The sequence below is a fragment of the Aptenodytes forsteri genome, unplaced genomic scaffold (assembly GCF_000699145.1).
Source record: "Aptenodytes forsteri isolate BGI_AS27 unplaced genomic scaffold, ASM69914v1 Scaffold382, whole genome shotgun sequence".
Lineage (NCBI taxonomy): Eukaryota > Metazoa > Chordata > Aves > Sphenisciformes > Spheniscidae > Aptenodytes > Aptenodytes forsteri.
Genome location: NW_008794625.1, coordinates 198,593 through 216,592, shown reverse-complemented (window position 1 = coordinate 216,592; position 18,000 = coordinate 198,593). Strand labels below are relative to the sequence as shown.

At 44.9% G+C, this 18,000-nt stretch overlaps 1 protein-coding gene across 1 annotated transcript; it reads right to left on the bottom strand.

The window, feature by feature from the left end:
- Positions 1-656: 656 nt before the first annotated feature.
- Positions 657-7,171, bottom strand: LOC103894029 (lysophosphatidic acid receptor 6). Its single transcript, XM_009273335.2, is given in 3 exon segments — positions 657-1,633; positions 1,636-1,677; positions 7,162-7,171. Coding segments are annotated over 3 exon segments (1,029 nt in total).
- Positions 7,172-18,000: the final 10,829 nt, after the last annotated feature.

Below are 18,000 nucleotides of genomic sequence, written 5' to 3'. Positions count from 1 at the left end.
GGTAGGCATAAGACCTGTTGCCAAAACAAGTGTTGCACCTTGCAGAGCAAGTCAGACAGTAGAGGAATGGCATGGAGATCTTGCTATACCCATGTTAACCTAAAGCTGCCTTTGGATTTAGAGTTACAATCGTTTTATGTTTTTTTAAATAGCATGTGCAAATCTAAACCTGACAGGTGTGCCTGTATGTGAGCACGAGCATACATGATCGGGGCAGGGGAGGCAACAGAATTTAGTCCGAAGCTTTTTACTCTAAATTCTAAGTCTCTGTTTCTCAGCAGCCCAAGTCTGTAGTGATTGAAGGCCTGGGGAGGTTTGCAGGTGTGATATAGACAGGGAGGCTGAAAGATGCTACCACATGTAAGCGAACAATTTTTTTTTCAAAGTAAAGAGGAATCACATCCAAAGAAATATGCATCACCATTTATAGGAAATAATTCCATTTCTTTTTACCCATAAATGCTAACACAAAACATTATGGAAGGAAATTTAAAAAGTTAGGAGCACTCTCCTGGGAATGGACTTAGTTTTGTTTTTTATGAAATATTTTCAGATCTGAATATTTAAAGTAAATTGCTTAGGTAGTTCAGGACCCTGCACTTTCCATGAAAGCATCTCCACACATCATCCCAAGTAACTAACGTGCAGCATGTGAATCAAGGCTTTCGCATGGCTGTTTTTTCACTGTTTTGTAATGAGTCTTCCAAGGACTCCTTTAAAACAAAATAGTAACACACCCCATCAAGACAGCAGTTCAGGTTTGCCCAGCAAAGGGTGACCTGAACAATGTCTCGTAGCACTTGCTGAAAACTGGTGTGAATTATGTTATTTTTCACCAAAAAGTACATGAAGCATGCCACGTGGTAAGGCATGAAACAGACCAAAAATGCCACAAGGTTTGTCACCACTATCTTCTCCGCTCTGGTGGTGTGTGTTTGGGGGTTGTCTGGTTTTCTGCGCTTTCTCAAACACCTGATGGTCTGAATAGTGCAGAAGGTCATGGCTGCCAGGCTGCCGAAGAAGGTAGTCTCCAAGGCACTGAATAGGCCTGTGTTTTCCCATGTGCTCTTGGAGAAGTTATGGAAGCAGGACGAGATGTTGTGGCCCTCTCCGTGCAGTTGGAAAGTAGAGACTGTCCCGACTGAGGTGCCCATGCAGATGACAGCACAGACCATAGCAGCTTTCTTGGTGGATCGCAGGGTGGGAGCTGTGAAAGGGTGCCGGATAGCAATGTACCGGTCTACACAGATGCAGAGGGAGATGAGGATGCTGCCATACATGTTTACAAAGTAAAGACTCTCCAAGGTGGAGCAAAACACAGACCCCAAGTTCCAGTTGTTCTGAAGGTGGTAGGAAATTATTTTAAAAGGAAGAGTAAACAGCAGCAAAGTATCCAGGAAAATAAGGGCTATTATGTAGACTGTAGATTCTGACAGCTTTTTAACCTTAAAAAACAGGAATGACAGAGCCATCACATTGAACAGCAATCCCAGGGTAAACGTGGGGGTGTACATGATGAGCTGAAACAGTTCCACGGTAGCACTGATATTGCTGATATTGCTCTTGGCACGGGTGTCATTCATATCTCCAGGTATGCTGGAAGAGAAGAAACTCACCTTCACCACAAGGAAGGATGCAGATCACATTTAAGATCCGGTACAAAGGCCAATGAGGTCTCTGTGTGTCCACAGACCTGGAGACACTTCTTCCTCTTGGACTGCTGTGTGCTGAATTGCAGCTCCCAGTAACATGGAGCTGCTCAGTGCTAAGGGATCTTTGGGCAAGGTTGTGCCGCAAGGAGGAGCAAAGCTTTCTGGGGTGCAAGCCTCACTTGCACTGTTACCTGTTACCCTAAACTGTGCCTCCCTATAATTTAGGCTAGGCAGAGTATAGATGTGACTGCACCATCCCCTTGGAGTGATGTGATCTTTTTGCAGAGCCAGGGTAGCGGCCCCTGATTTTAGCGTTACTTGGATTGTGGGGATGGAGGCAATTAGTTGGATCAGATTTCCTGAATCAAGCTATCGTAAGAGACCTTGGGGAGCCAAGAGCACGAGGGCCCACCATATTTATTACTGTGAAGATCCCAAACAGTTGTTGCCATCCTGCACTCTCTCCCACCACCACTGGGCAAAGAGGGGCCATCATTACCTCTGGGCCCTTCTGACAAGCTTGCTAAAAGGAGGCAGGCAGGAAGTTTCAAACAGGCTATTTCTAGCAGAGGTTAAGTCTTTAGAAGAAGAATGAGATTTAAGAACCCAACCTTTTGCCTAAACCAGCCAGACTTACCACACTGGATAAATTTGTATCTGCAGGGACAGGAGTTGCAGAAAACATGCAGCTGGTTTCTCCTCTGCAAAAAGGGGACTAAAAATGTCGAGGTAGGCACCGTCTGAGCAGGGGTCATGAAGTAATTCTCTTCTTTAGAGGAAGGGTGCTGGTTTGATCCTGTCTTCAGACTCTCCTGATAAGGACTGGGAAGGCTCTCATTGGTTTCTGCAAAGCTGGTCTCAGCCTGAATTGCTTACAAATGCAAATGCACAGGAATACCCGGTCCTTTCTACCAATCAGTTCTGTCACAGCAAATGTAACCTGTAAATAAAGCCTTTCAAAGATCTTTATGTCAGCGCCCAGAAATTACTTTTGTCTGCTGTTCTGTAATTGTTACTACTTCGACCTAGTGCCTTTCCTACACGAGTTACTGATCTTAATGCCGTTTCATTTCAGATTTGTCAACCAATTGTCAACTGGGCAGTAAAAGTTCCTATTCTGCAGATCAAGTCACTCCCCCAGTGTTTCAGAGGTAAGCTCTCCTGCGCTGTGGGTTGACAGAGATTAGGGTCTCTTTGAGAGAGATTAGGATCAGCGAAAAGCAAATTTATTTATTTCTTAAAAACTAGCAATTACTGTTAGGAAGCAAGAGCAGGTTGGCTGTTTGCTCCTTAAGGGCATACTGATGCCAGGTAAATGATTCTGTAAGTTACTAGTTTACATTACAGAAGTGAGAAAAGCAGCTCCAGAAATGTAGCCTGATGAGGAGAATGGGGTGCTGGCAGGGCTGTGGGTGCAGGAGAACCTACCTCTGGCCGTGTCAGGTGCAGGGATCCATCCGCAGCTTTTGTCCTGCTGTAGCAGGTACAGGTTTTATTCGGGTCCCTGTAGTAGGCGGTGCTGCTGGCTGTGTAAAGCACTTAACAGCCTCCTTCCCTGCAGAGCACCGCTGCCCGTGAGGCATGGGGGGACATGAGTCAGTGGGGCAGCAACGCTGTCAGCAGCGCCTGCTTTGCTGCCGTCTGCAAGGGACTGAAAGAAGTTGGAGGGCAAATAGTGAAATTCCCTCTCCCAAATAAAAAAAGAATAGGAAAGCCTGAGTTTGTGAAGCACTGGGTATCTGAGCAGCTGGAGGGGAGAAGCACCCCTGGTTATGCTGCAGGTTGTTCACTGCCTGGGAGTTAAACCCTCCCACAGCCACGGGGCCAGTGAGTTTGTTCGGAGCTGGGTTGCGTCCCTGAACCTCCGGATTCAGGTGGCCTGCGGCAGATGAGGGGTTACATTGATGATCTGGGCAGAGATACTGCCCGGCCTAGGCTCGGCAACCCAATATGCTGAGTCCCCTTCATCAAATGAAGCACTGTGAGTCTAATGCTGGGAGGGAACCCATTACTGAGAGCCACAGGGATGAAAAGTTAATTAAGGAATTACTACAAAGTAATAAATATTGACAAAATTCTTTACTTTGTTGCCTCTGTAGGAGATTTAGTCTTTTTTTTTTTCCTTCAGTCCTTTTTTTTTTTTTTTTTTTTTTTTAATACTGTGTCTAGGAAATTCTGGGTCTAAAGAAATAAAATTTCAGCTTCTTACCAAGATTTTTTACCTGAGAAAAATCTAGTTATGATAAAAAGGCATTTTAGACTAGAATCTGTTGTGTAGATTTATAAACAAAACAGAAAAAAAAATTATTTAAAGCATAAATGCAAAGGGTAGCTCTGTTCATTCTTAAAAAAAAAAATATGTAGATATGCTATATGCAGAACAAGTTATGTAAAATATACTTAGTTTTCAGATCTTGCAGCAAGAAGAAAGCTTTTAAGGCAAGGTTTCACTACAATGAAATATTCTCTCTTGTCATCTTACCTTTGGGCTGTCTCTAGCTCTGGTTGTTGACTTTTTCTCCTTCTCGGCTTGTAGAATTCTTGTCTTGTGTTTTCTTTTAAGGCGGTGGAGTGAGCTGCATGCAAAGTAACTGCTGATCAGGATGTCAGAAAGCATGAAGTGCTGCTGCTTTTCATTTCATCACATATTTCAATTACAACATTGGTCTCCCCACACTGTGTCTGTATACACGCACTATGTACACAGTATGTCACACAGAGCTCATTTAAGGATGTAAATAGATGGCTTTGTGGGGCTAGTGTCTCTGTGAGTCACCCATTCAAAATAGTCCCCAGTAACAGAAGGAAATTCTGGGCCTACAGACCTTTCTCTGATTCCCCCCACCTCCCCCACTCCCCCCACCCGCAAGAGATGATTTTATTCATTATATGTAACATCCGGGTAGAGGGTGTTAGCTGTGCAAGAGATGATTTTATTCATTATATGTAACATCCGTGGGTAGAGTGTTAGCTGTCAAAATGTGCTTTAAGCTAAATCCTGAGCTATCACTGTCATTGTGATACCAATACCTTACTTTTCATGATACCAAAAAGGAAAAAGAAATCATTGATTTTCAGTGGTGATCTGATGTTTTCACTTCAAGTTGGTATTTTGAAAAAAAGACAAGGGTTACTCTTAAATCTGTTTGTACTCCTAGGGAGCAGGGAATGTACCCGTGGAGAGTGTCAGGTGCTGATTTTGTTCAGGGGGGAAGGGGAAAAAAAGATTTTTTTGCCCGTTGTATGTGTGTTTGCAATCTTCTTACCAAAGGGGGAAAGAAAGGCCAGAGGGGTAGTTTTGCTTGGTCTTCTGCATACCCCTGAAATATCAAAACTGAGGATTATATTGGCTGAATTCAACCTGTGCATCTGTGAAAGAGATGGGGGATAGAAATCCAGAGAAGAAATAGTACTTGGGGTTTCCCCGTGATATTTTAGTTGAATTGACTCCACTTAAGAAAAAAAAAAAAAAAGAAACACCACTAAGGGGAAAAAACATGCTAGAAGGTCTGAGTGAACAATACCTCATTGCATTCCTCAGCTAGGTTTCACTTCTGTGTATTCAGTGGTGGTCTTGTGACCATGACTGCATTTTGGATATTAACAAAAAACCCCACACGACACAGGCAGGCACCACTACCATGAAGAGGCATTTGGGGCCTGAGCCAGCCTGGGTGGTGGGAACCAAGGCTGCCATGAGCATGGGATGTAAGCCCAGCTGCCAGAGTGCTCTCTGTGCTCCTGCCCCGTTCCAGGGTTTGCACATGCCAGTTCTGATACTGCCATCAATGCTCGGAGCAGATGCTGTCTCTTCCCCATTCAAGGTTTTCCCCTCACACATTTGGAGCTTTCTCTTCTCATTTTCTGTTTGATACTCATATTCTCATGCCACCTAAGCGCTGCCCACCTCACCAGAGGCTGCCCAGAAGCATGCCTCCCTGGGCGTACTTGCTGCACGAAGCCCTGTGTGGCTACAGGTCTGGAGAAAGATGGTTTGGAAAGGGGAGGATGAGGAAGCAGCAATGCCAGGGTTGGCATGTCATAGTCTAGCCACCACCAGCAGTTGGTCTGCTTTTTTTTCCAGCAAACATCCTTGCGAGTTTTTTAGAGAGGGATCTGAGGAGAAATGGCCAGGAAGGCATGCAGGGGGTACAAATGCACTTGGGACAAGGTGTGAAGGCTCCTCTCCCTTCAAAATCGAAAGGGTGAAAAAGGATGATGCTGAGGGCTGATGGTGAGGGGAAAATGAAACCGAGCAAGCAGCGTAATGGAAAGGCTGGGATAGTCCATGAAGGACTCTCAGACTGTTGATTAATAGGTTAACTTGTGATGCAGGGGTGAGGAAGCTGTGGGCAGCCAAGGTACCTTTCTTTTCTTGCCACAGGCCCTACTCTGTGCTAATGGACGTGACTCTTCACTACGTCCTCAAGACCAAGTGTGCTGTCCCTTTTCTTGCAGACTGGGGAGAAGAGGGCCGCACCCTGCAAATTCTGCTCTGTCCTTGGTGCCTCTGTGCACGTCACCGATGCCAGCAGCACGCGAAGCACCTGCTGCTTCATGCAATTTCAGATGCTGAATGCATCTTCTTGTTCCTTTTTCCCGACAAAGGAGCTGTTTCACATGCATTTTTTTGCTAGTATTGAGGACTTTACCATATCGCTGCTGCCATACAGACCTCCTCTTCAGGCCATGCACATATCCCTGGGTGGCAACCAGTGAAGCTCTGCTGATTCCCTGTGCTTGCTCTTGGGGCCAACCTCCTCCTTGCAGTGCCAGGCTGTGCCAGCCATCCCAAGGCACTGCTGATCTGCTGCTGTGCCCTGACGCTGGACGGCACCACAGACAGCAGTGCCATGGTCATGGCTCTTCAGCTGTTAGTCCTGGCTCTCAAGAAGAGTGTCAGTGTGGGGCTGGTGCTGCTGACATCCTTCCAGTTTAGGAGCTAAATCAGTAACTATTGCACCACAAAGGGTTATGCAGTGGAGACATGGTGGTTTTTTCTTGATCTAAATCAGAGTCTAACCAGTGAGAAAAATATTTGGTCTGCTTGAGAAGAGAGAGCATCCACTGCTGTGATTCCCTTGCTTTTCTTCCTTGATTTCCCCCAGATGCCCTTCAAGTCTTCTCCGCTTTTCAGTTTCGTTCACCTCCCCCCTGCCCTCCCATGTCCCCAGGCCCCTGGATTTTCTCTTTTTTGAAGGGCTGCTCTAGCTCTGTGCTGGGGAGGAGGCCATGGAAGCCAGCCAGAAGGAAACAGCAGGAAGTTGGGCAACAGAGGCCACAACAGAACGATGTGGGCCTTGGGACGATCCCAGAGAAGCTTTTACTGCTAGAGTGTGCTTGGTTGGGGTTGCCATGGGGGCTGAGAGCATGTCTGAGCTCCTTGGTCCTGCTATGAGGCCTCTCTGGGTGGCACCCAGGAACACCAACCTCTCCCTGCATCCTACCTGGGACATGGGCCAGGAGGCTATTGGAGCTTGCTCCTGCCCGCCATGGGCCACGTACTCACCTTGGGCCATTGCAGCATCCCACCAGGGCTGCCTGCAGCCTCTGGGTGAGCCAGAACTGGGATGAAATGTCCTATCACCTAAATCCGGTGGCTCTGCAGAGCCATTTGTTACTGAGTTGCTCCATCTCGTGGCTACAGGGGAAATAAGACACACAGCTTCAGCTTCAGCCCTCTGATGCCTCTGTCTCTATCTGTGGTTGATCACCAGGAGGAACTGTAGCTATCTAGAACTGAGTATCCTGTAGCTCAGACAGCTTATCCCACAACTTGCCTCCACCAGCCAAGCAGTAGACTCCTTGTCTTCACTGGCCTCTGTGTTTGCTCCACCATCCACACCGTGGACAGCCCAGGAATGATGAGAAAACGGAGAGCCAAAAGCTCTGATGGTGATGGGCAGAGAGGGCCAAAGCACAGAAATAGCTGCAATTGAGCTTTTCTGTAGAGGAAGTGACCATAAGTACTGCCTGAGGGCTGCTGGTGAGGCTGAGAGGCCAGGGCCAGGAAGCTGCTGTGCCGGTACAGAGGTCTGACCCCAGGCGATGGCCTTCTCACTGGTATTTAGTGTCCTAATGTCCTCTGGAAGGACCCTACAGCTTGAGGGGAGGCACCAGCAAACCTTGGCTGTGCACCAGGGCCAAGAGTGTCCCAGTGGAGAAGGGTCCTTTCAACACTGGAGGAGCTAAATCTGCTGCTTGGGAGAGCAGGTGAGCTGATTTCTCTCTTTGAGCCCTGACATGTTTAGTTTTGAAGTGATCTAGTATTTGTTGAGAGACATGTCTCAGTTTCCACAGAGAAATTAGCTGGGGATACTCCCATGGGACTCCTGAGGTCAGGTTAGCAGGGTGGGTATTTTCTGTGTCAGTGCTCTGAGACTGGTGAAATTTGAAACTGGTGAAATTTGAAACTGGTGAAATGTGAATAAATCCAAAGGAAAATAAAATCTTTTTCCCAAATCTTCTACTACATTCTAATCTAAGGCCCAGGCAATTCAGGCATTCATTCCCCTACATCCTTATTCTGCTAACTCTCAAGCTGCAGCATCAACGGCAACAACTTGGTGGAGAACTCTCTCTTGTGTTGCACCTTTTGCACTTTTAGTTATTCTCTGACTCCGCAGAGCAGGTGTTCAAGCAGGACTTGCACACCCCGGCTGAGGGCCCTACATACCACATCACAGCACATGCCTCTTTTCAGCCTAATGACTGAGTCATTTTGGCACTTCTAAGGTATTTTATATTTTGTTTCCTACTCAAACTATTAGCCACACTGGTCTTCAACTCATAATTACCTTTGAAAGACTTGAGACAGCATTTTCATAAATCAACTATTTCCCAACACATCATACAAACCTCCAAACCATAAGATACCCCCCCTCTCCCGGCATGATGAGACAGGCACTTCAGCTGTAATTTTGCAAGGTGGGGAAAAAAAATCAGTTACTGAAGATGATCAAGGAGATCTCGTTTTATTTTTCATAGTGCTGAAGTGCACATACAACTCTAGGAAAGTAACTGCATAACTGGACCTCCTTTCCAAAAGCCACTCATACAAGTTTTGAGCCAACTGGGTTGCTCGTATGGCCGAGGAACTGCGTCCTTCTGGGGGTGCCCCTCGTGGTGACCGGGAGAGTCGTGATCAGATCCCACATGGCTCACAGCTCCATTTCTTCTTAACGGGAAAGGTCAGTTTTCCTTGCCTCGTTTCTGGGGCCTGTGTAATGGCACAGCATGTGTGTGTGTGAGAAATTGTTAGGCATATTTATGGCAGCACTCATGGCAGGGAGGGAAGTTCTTTGAATGTCATTACGAGAAAATAATTAACTGAAGAGCAACATGAGTCATTCTAGGCAAGAGAAAAAGTGCGTCTAATATGGCATCCTGTCTTTGACTGAAGCCAGCAGTGGATGTTTAGGGGAAGAGTGTAAGAAACTGTGTTCCCGTTGCTGACAGTGCTTCCAGCAATAAGCAGTTTAGAAAATAAGGAAAGCTTGATCATAAAGGCTCTCTTAGTTAGGTTCCAGACTTTCCTCTTCCCATATCCCACAGTGTTTTTCTACTGAGGCCTTACAGATATATGCCATGCATTGAACATGATATGCACATGTCTATTTAGCAGACAATTCTAGTATCTTTATGCTGAAAATACCAAAATGTTTTATCCATGTATCTTTAGTATTTTAGGGAACCAGTTGGATACCGATGAACTGTATTACCTAACAACTGCTGCTTCAGGAACACTTATTAAAAAAAAAAACCAAAGAAATTGTATGATACTACAACTTAAATTGTCCAGTGTTTAGTAGACGTAGTTTGTTTGTTAGAATTGCTTAACAGAAAAAGCAGGTAGGTTGCCGGCTGAATTGTGGTTTCGGGTCTTCCTAAGGTAGCAGAAATTGAAAGACAGCAAACCTCTGAGTTTAGATAATTAGCATGAAGAGATGAATTACTTAGAAATGCAGTGATAGCAGTCAGAATTTGGCAACACTACTTTTCCCTGAATTTATATTGGTAAGATATTCCTCAAAGGAAATACTTTTACAAAAGGATACATTTCCAAAAGACTTATTTGGGGAAAAAAAAAAAAAAAAAGAAACTTTTAAAATTTTTTTTAATTAAAATTCATTTTGCTTTCTCTGTATTCTGCGCTATTACTTCATTATGTAAAATGTGTGTACCATTATTGTGCTAAACGTCAACTCATGGTGTTTTTTTGGGGAGAAAAAAAAAAAAAAAGAAACTTTTAAAATTTTTTTTAATTAAAATTCATTTTGCTTTCTCTGTATTCTGCGCTATTACTTCATTATGTAAAATGTGTGTACCATTATTGTGCTAAACGTCAACTCATGGTCTACTATAATGTTAACAGGCCAGCAGCAGTGCATATGTTTATTATATCATGACATACTAGTAAGATTTAACTTTGCTATCACCAGAGGTAGAGTGCACAGAAGATTTGGCTGTTAATGAAAATCCCTCTCTTCTTCTTGTATGCGTAGTTGGACATGTCAGTTTGGTGCTTCACTAACCCTACAACCTGTTTATCAAATATTAGCTCTGCCGAGCGTTGTGCTGATGAGGTGTGGTGTCTGCTGTGCCTAACCACGCCACTTTTAGGGTGATTTGGGTGTCTGCACAGGACATTGCAATGCACGATGGCAGGCTTGCCTGCTTGACACTGTCAAGTTTGGATTTTTCCATCCTCTCCTAAATGTAACTGTTCTGGTGTCATCCCAGTGGCATAGGTAGGGTCTGTTATCTTTTCCATTTTACATGTGGGGAATTGAAGCAGAGATAAGCAAAAGGACTTTCCAAGGGTGATACAAGACACCTGTAGTGGAGTGCAGTTTCCTAAATCCCGATACCTCCCTCCCAGTGCCAACACACTATTTTTAGGCTGTTCCTTTCCGGGGCTCAGCTCCCTGACTGCAGCCCAGGAGAGATAGCATTGGATCAATCATGTCTGGATGTTCACACCCCTTCTAGAAGTCCTACGTTCTTCAGAAACAACTTGTATGTCTACCCTTTCATATTCAGAATTAACTATTCTTGGTTGGTAAGCATTGAAACTGTGTTGAAACTATGTAGTAACATGCAAAACAAGTAATCAAGAATATGACAACATGTATTTCATGTAATTTTCCATATATATGTGACCACTTAATTCATTTGAATCTTTCAGTCTTTCTATTAAATTTCAATAACATTTTAGTTAGGGTGAGGCTGTGTATATGTGATAAAAGCATAGTGTCTCTGCAGTTATACTCTGTGCAGATTTCAGCAAGGATTAAGAGAAGAATATCTTTCTCTCCCTCCTTTTTTCTGTAGCTGAACTCAGGAAGTGGTGGCCTTTAAGCAGATCTTGCACTGTTGTAAGTGTGTTCATGGTATGGTGTTTGGGCAGAAGCACTTACCATTTATTCACCTAAATTATGGAAATTTGCTGAGCACTCATAAATCATTGTTTCTTTTTCCATTATTATTCCTTTTAAGATGATACAGCTTAGAGAAAGAATCTGTACTTCTAAATATTTGGTTTCTTTGGCCAAGCATCTCTTGTGCATTTAGCAGAAGGCTTTCTTCTTCTTTTCGCGCCTTGCCAGCACAATTTTTCTCACAACAGGCACCAGTTTGGTTACGCTAAAGCCTATTGCAGTGCTGCTGATGGTTTTTAGGCTACTGTTAAGCAGTGGTGTTAAGCATTTGCTTTCTCCTCTGTGAAACATGCGTGCGGCATCCCACATGTCTCCGAATCATAGAAAATAGTCTGCACGTTTTTGTTTCCTTTTCACACATTTGTAATTTGCTTGCCTTTGATACAGTATTTTTAAGGTGGTGGGGTGGTTTTTTTTTCCCTGAGGCGCTGATTTTTATAGCTTTGGTTGTTAACAACAAGAAGTTTATGCAGAAGGAAGTCCATTCCCTCATTCCTTTCATCTTCACGCAAAAGGAAGATGAAGAATTCTGATGATAGCTTTGTGTCCCTTGTCATTGTTACCATTTGGCATTACGTACCTTTGCAAGAGCTAGCTTCTGAGCTGTTCTCTCTTCTCAGAAGAGCTACTCCGCAATAACTACATTTGGGTGCAGAAAAGGAACTCCGAATTTCCAGCCCTATTTTTAACACCAATCCCTTTAAAAGCTGTTGGCTGATAGAATAGAATAGGCTATTTCAGTTGCAAGGGGCCTACAGTGATCATCTAGTCCAACTGCCTGACCAATTCAGGGCTGACCAAGTTAAAGCATGTTGTTAAGAGCATTGTCCAAATGCCTCTTAATCTTAAACACTGACAGGCATGGGGCATTGACCATCTCTCTAGGAAGCCTGTTCCAGTGTTTGACCAGCTTCTTGGTAAAGAAATGCTTTCTAATGTCCAGTCTAAACCGCCCCTGGCGCAGCTTTGAACCATTCCCAGGTGTCCTATCACTGGATACCAGGAGGAAGAGATCAGCACCTCCCTCTCCACATCCCCTCCTCAGGAAGCTGCAGAGAGCAATGAGGTCGCCCCTCAGCCTCCTTTTCTCCAAACTAGACAATTGCCCAAAGTCTTTAGCTGCTCCTTATAGGACATTCCTTCCAGCCCTTTCACCAGCTTTGTTGCCCTCCTCTGGACACATTCAAGGACCTTCACATCCTTCTTAAATTGTGGGGCCCAGAACTGCACACAGTACTCAAGGTGAGGCCACACCAACACTGAATACAGTGGGATAATCACCTCTTTTGACCAGCTGGTTATACTGTGTTTGATGCACCCCAGGATGCGGTTCGCCCTCTTGGCTGCCGATGACCTCATGGACATCTTCCCATTGCCTGGCATTGAGGCTGATGGAAGGAGAGCTCCTCATGGGATGGGGCAGAGAGGGGCTGTCTGCAGGACAGTCGGGACAGGAGCCAGGGACCCTGGCGCACGCGTCAGCCGGGACTTTGCAAGGCAGTTTAAGCAGTGGTCACTGGCTTGTTCCTGTGCTGCAGGCTGGCACCAGTGCTTGTTGTAAACCAAAGCAGCAGACCAAAGTGCCTGAAGAAGCTGGTCAACCAGCAGCCCTGTGGTTCGACAGTGTGAATAATCCCTTCAGTGTTGGTTTATCTATAAAATGAGGAATGTGTGAGGTTTAATGTTTGTGGGCCAATATGTACAGAATAGTTGTACTGTCACGTTGTCCTTAGAAAAGCATTTGTTGAACCACATTTAGGACATAACTGACAGACTTAAAAGTATATTCAGAAAAGCACTTAGCAAGTGGCATGTTTAATCTTCTGAGCCCCTCATACTGCAGAGTCTGGGGAGAGAAAGGTTCAAGCATTGTCTCAAGAAATAACCTGTAAAATAACCTGATTTAAGGGAAGCAGTTCTTCCTAATACCTGTTGTTTTTCATCTTTGTATTGTTCCATTAAATCCTACTAAGTTCTTGGCTTTGAGACAAGAAGAAATGCAATTTAATAGAATGTAGGGAGTTTTGAGGGGGTTTGTGTTTTGTTTTTGGTTTGTTTTGGTTTTTTTTTTTACACTGTGGAAGTGGTGGTTTTCAATCATGTTTGCAAGTAAAGGCTTTCTATATTATTGCTTATGCTGATATTTCCATTATGCTTTCTTGCACCCCTAATTGTTCAGTAAGGCCAAATTTAGGGTCGCTTTTTACTATTTGTTCTCTTTAAGACAGAACTCTTAGAGCTGCAGGAGGCTGATGCAGACAGGAGTGATGGAGTCTCTGCTTGCTGTCTGTCTGCATGTACTCGTGGGGAGAAACAGGACACAATGGGAGGGAGAGGAAAGATGGAGGAAAGGGGTTTGATGGCCTTTTCACCTTTTTACAGGGATTCAGCTGAAATTGTGAGGGATTTTTTGTCATTATGTGCTTTCTTTACGTTTTTCCATCTGTCCTTGCTGCAGGTGTGTGCTGGGTGTTCCTGCCCTGCAGAACTAGGGCAGGGAGAGGGTTCATGCCACCTGTACTCTAAGGTAGCCTTTGTATCTATATGTCACTTTATGCTATAGTATGTATGCATAGTTAGATATGTAGTCCCTATAAAAAGGGGCCCACATGGCACCACAACCTGGATTTCAGTCAAACGAAGGGAGAGCCCCTGCTCCTGCCCTCTCTTCATGCCATCTCCCCCCTCCTCTTTCCACTGGCCATCTCTTGCTTTCCTCAGTGGGTTGGTATGCAGGGGCTGAGGCAGCATCATTCTGTGCCTTTTTTTTTTCTGTGCCTTCAGTGAAAGGTTTAAAGGGCTTTTAGTGGACAGCATTTGCTGTGAGTTTAAAAATGTCTGCCTTCGTGCCTGAAAATGTAGCTTATTTAACTGCTAATTTTGTACTGTGATATGCGTACACTTCAGACTTCTCACACTTATTAATCCTTAGTGAAATCAAATTCATATGAATAAATATAACACTGATGAAGTTCTTACAAGCATTTATCAGGCCACATCCTTTTCCTGTTGTTTTCCTGGTAAGCAGTTCTAAAGTCAAGTATTTAAACATTTTAGCATAAAATTTCTCTGGTCTTGAGCATTTCTTTGTAAATAACCACAACCACTGAAGCAAAACTAGCTAGGGCTAATACTTTGATGCTGATTTAGCAGTCAGGCTTGTGATCTGAATTAAGGGGGGAGGGAGAGAAAGTGTTAGAATAGCTTTATCTTTAACTACAGGATTGATTGTGTTTTTTTTCTTTTTAGTATTCCTACCATAGTTCAGTTTTTGCAGAATTGACGCTTGGTTCATGTTTTACGGTGTTGACATCTGGTTCTTCTGAGTAAATTGTTCCGGGATCCAGAATATTGTTTCTTCCATTCCTTCTGTATCTCATAAACTTGTGAAAAGTTAGATCAAATTTGAGATCAAGATGAGTCCAAGCTTCTAAAACTGCAGTTTAATAGCATATACATAGCCTGCCACATTTCAGCCAAATCTCTTCCTGGAACTATAACTAGTGGTTTGAAATTTGTTCCTCTTGAGCAGGAAAAAAGAGTAACGATCCTAAAGTAACTATTTGTTGTGCTTTCTTTCTTCTTCTTTTAACCTGACCTGGTTTATCAAACTAAGAAATATTGACCGCTTCTGTGTAGGAGAACTCTTGCTTATGATTCTGGATTGAGGAGAAGATACATGTTTGGAGGAAAACCTATGCATGCTAATTTAATTGTAATTCCCCCACAAACAAATAGATGCACTATATAATTGTGGCTTACCACTGTTCTGCTGAATAGCACCTTCCACACCAATGTCCAAGTGACCCCTGGTAGAGGGAGCTGCTATTCAGCAGGACGGAGATTTACAGCCTGGTCCTAACATCATGAAAACAACAGGCTAGGAAAAAAAAAGAGGTACGTGATGCTGCTGTAAAACCACTTGTATTTGTTAACTTGATGCTAGTTACACCATGACACTTCTTTTTGTATGTACTGGAACCACAGAGCGAACGTGTGTGCTGGGTTTTGTTTTGCGTTCAGCTGAGTTTTCACAGCCAGGTCGTGCATTGCCGTGGTGCATGGGGCATGGAGGAAGCACAGCTTGCCTTTAGGCCCCCCTCCAGCTTGCAGGGGGTCCAAGGGCCAGTTGCTGCCCAGCAGAAGGGCAGGAAAAGCAGGCAGGCCCCCAGCACTGGCTCTGCAGGAGCCTAAATATTGCCACCTTGCGCCTTCCTCCTGGTGGTCCGTGCTTGGAGATGGGCGATCTCCTCTTCATAAATCTCTCTGCCTGTGGTAAAGGGCTTTGTTTGAAGGTGTTTTCATTATTCAAAGGTGTTTCATTTCATTTCAGATAGGTCTGTCTCCTCTACCAAGGTACAGGAGACACGTGGGCTGCGTCATGCTGCTAAAGGCGAACCTGGGCAAGTGATTGAGAGGGGTCTAGGTGCTGTGCAGCGAACCTCCCGGCAAGAAGGAAACCCAGGCAGGGTTTTCATGTTCATGTTGTTTTCATGTTGCACACTAGTCATTTCATTACCCCCAGTTCTTCACTTTTTACTTAGCACCATGTTCTCCACCCCCAGGCACACACAAGATCTTCAGGTCTCCCAGCTCACAGAAATGAGAAGAAAGGTGACTCAATCCCACGCCTTTCAATGTACAGGAAAAAGCAGCCTTTTCTCACTGCTGAGGGAAATCTGGGGCAGATTCTCTGAAGAGTCCCAGCTGTGGCTTTCTAGCAAGCATCAAGCCTGGGGAAAGAGCCCTATGGACAGGTGACTCCCTGAATGGGCAACACAAGGTGGAAGAAGGCAGAGGACACCTGTGGGGCAGGAGGAGGGGGATGGCTGCTCGGGGTGACCACTGCAGGTGCTGGAGGGATGGCTCTCCTTTTCCCTGGCCTGGGGGTTAACTTCCTACCTTAGATGGAGGTTAGAGGACAAGCAAAGTGGGAAAGTTTGGTAAGAAACCTTATTCAATTTAAGCAACCGAGCCACAAACCATTTTTGAGAACTGAAATGTAAGGTTAAGGAGCCAAATTTTAGGTGCAAGGCTCAGGAATGGAAGAGGGTTTGCATTTCAGCTGAGGCCATGCTCAGGGACAGAAACATGTTGCCCAGAATGTTAAAATTTGGACTAATTGGTATTACCTTAGGACCTAGAGGAGGATTGTGATGTATTTGGTACTCTAGATGGTACAGCCACTTAAAAAATGAAAGAAGTGTTGGTTGAAGAGCATAGCTAGCCTAGCATTTGTCCCATAGGAAACTCTGCACTTGCTGAGAGACTGAAAGTGCTCGTGGGATCACTCTGCCAGTGTCTGTTGGTAACTCGGCTGCCTGTGATGATGGGGAACAGACAGTGGTTTATTTATATTGTTGTATAATATATGTATTTTTTGACTTACTGACCTTTGCAAAGGAATTGGTTTGAAGCTGTGTGCCAGGTCTTGTCAATGCAGCGTGTGTGTGTTACGCACTCTGCCCTTTAGGGACTGGCTTTTTAACATGGCCACAGAGGTGAGTCACTGATGGCATCACCTGCATGTGATGCACTAGCAGGCATGTTTAAAAGGACACAGCTCAGCCTGTGAGCGTCACTGTCATGGCCCTGAGTGCAGCAACGGGGTCTGCAACCTCTTCCTCTTCTCCAAACCTCTGCTTCAAACGGGGCTTGGCAGCGGGTGCGTGAGATGAGCTGTAACCCAAAAGCAGGCTGCTGTGGAGGAGCAACATGAGGCAGAGTTGGGGGACACTTGCACCCAGCCTCCTGCTTTGCTGGTGCTTCCCTGACTGCTGGGCACAGCCCTGGCCTGGCTGTGTACCTGCAGACCTGCCAGGGCACTGGGGCTTAGGCTGAGCCTGGCTCCCCATGGCTGCCCACTCTGCTCACCTGGCACAGGCACAGCAGGATGCACCCTGTGGGGAGGGTATGGCCACTTGATGCTCCCAGGTGCTGCCCCACTGCTCCTGACAGCCTGCCAGAAAGGAAACAACCTGCCCATTTAATGATGATGCCTAAAATTTGGCTGTGACTTCATGTCCAGCTAGGTTAAAAAGCTGAGTGACACCTTTGATCTTGGTAGGTAATGTCTGTACATCTTTGGGCCTAGTCTTTTGGTTCCTGAGTTCTAGTTGCAGTAAGAAAAAGCAAAAAGCCCAACCCTGTAGACACCTACTCTTAAAAAAAAAAAAAAAATCAACTATTTTTAAAAGACTAGAAATTACAATAGTCTGAAATTATTTTGAAGCTCAGGTGCCTCCTGCTAATGTATCTCTGATCTTTAGGCATTTACAGATCTCACTGAAGCTTGTGGGTACACTCTGCACCTTCCAGTCAAACAACTTGAGGGAACAGCTAACTGTTCCTTTTTTAGTGATGACTGAAAAAACAGGGACCTGAAGACTAGACTAATGATGGTGAGACCCTGGTGCAGATGCCAACTCTGGCATTGACAGAGATTGGCAACGGTATCAGCCACACTGAGCTCTAATTCATTTTAAAAAACATTTGGCATTGGCATTGAAAAGGGTTTCCATCAGTGGGTGGACTGGGTGCGAACAGGATGAAAGATTTATCTGGTCACACCTCTTGATTTGTACAGGGGTCAAATTGTAGGAAGAATGCAGCAGAAAGTCAAGAGACAGCAGCTTAGAAGCAGGAGACAGAAAAACCAAACCATGGCTGCATGACCAAGCGTGTTTCAAGGGCAGAAAGCTGGAGGCAAGATGTAGCTAAAGGCTGAAAGTAAGGAAATGTCTCCTTGCTATTTCCCACCTACTGGACGCTGGAAGACAGAGCGTGATGTATGTTCCCTGTTAAAAAATTGTATGTTAAATCTTGTCAGCTTTTCATAGGGGAGAATTCTCACTGGTTGGCTTGCTGGAGTCAGGCCGAAGGTGGTGATAGCAAATTCAGTCCTAAAG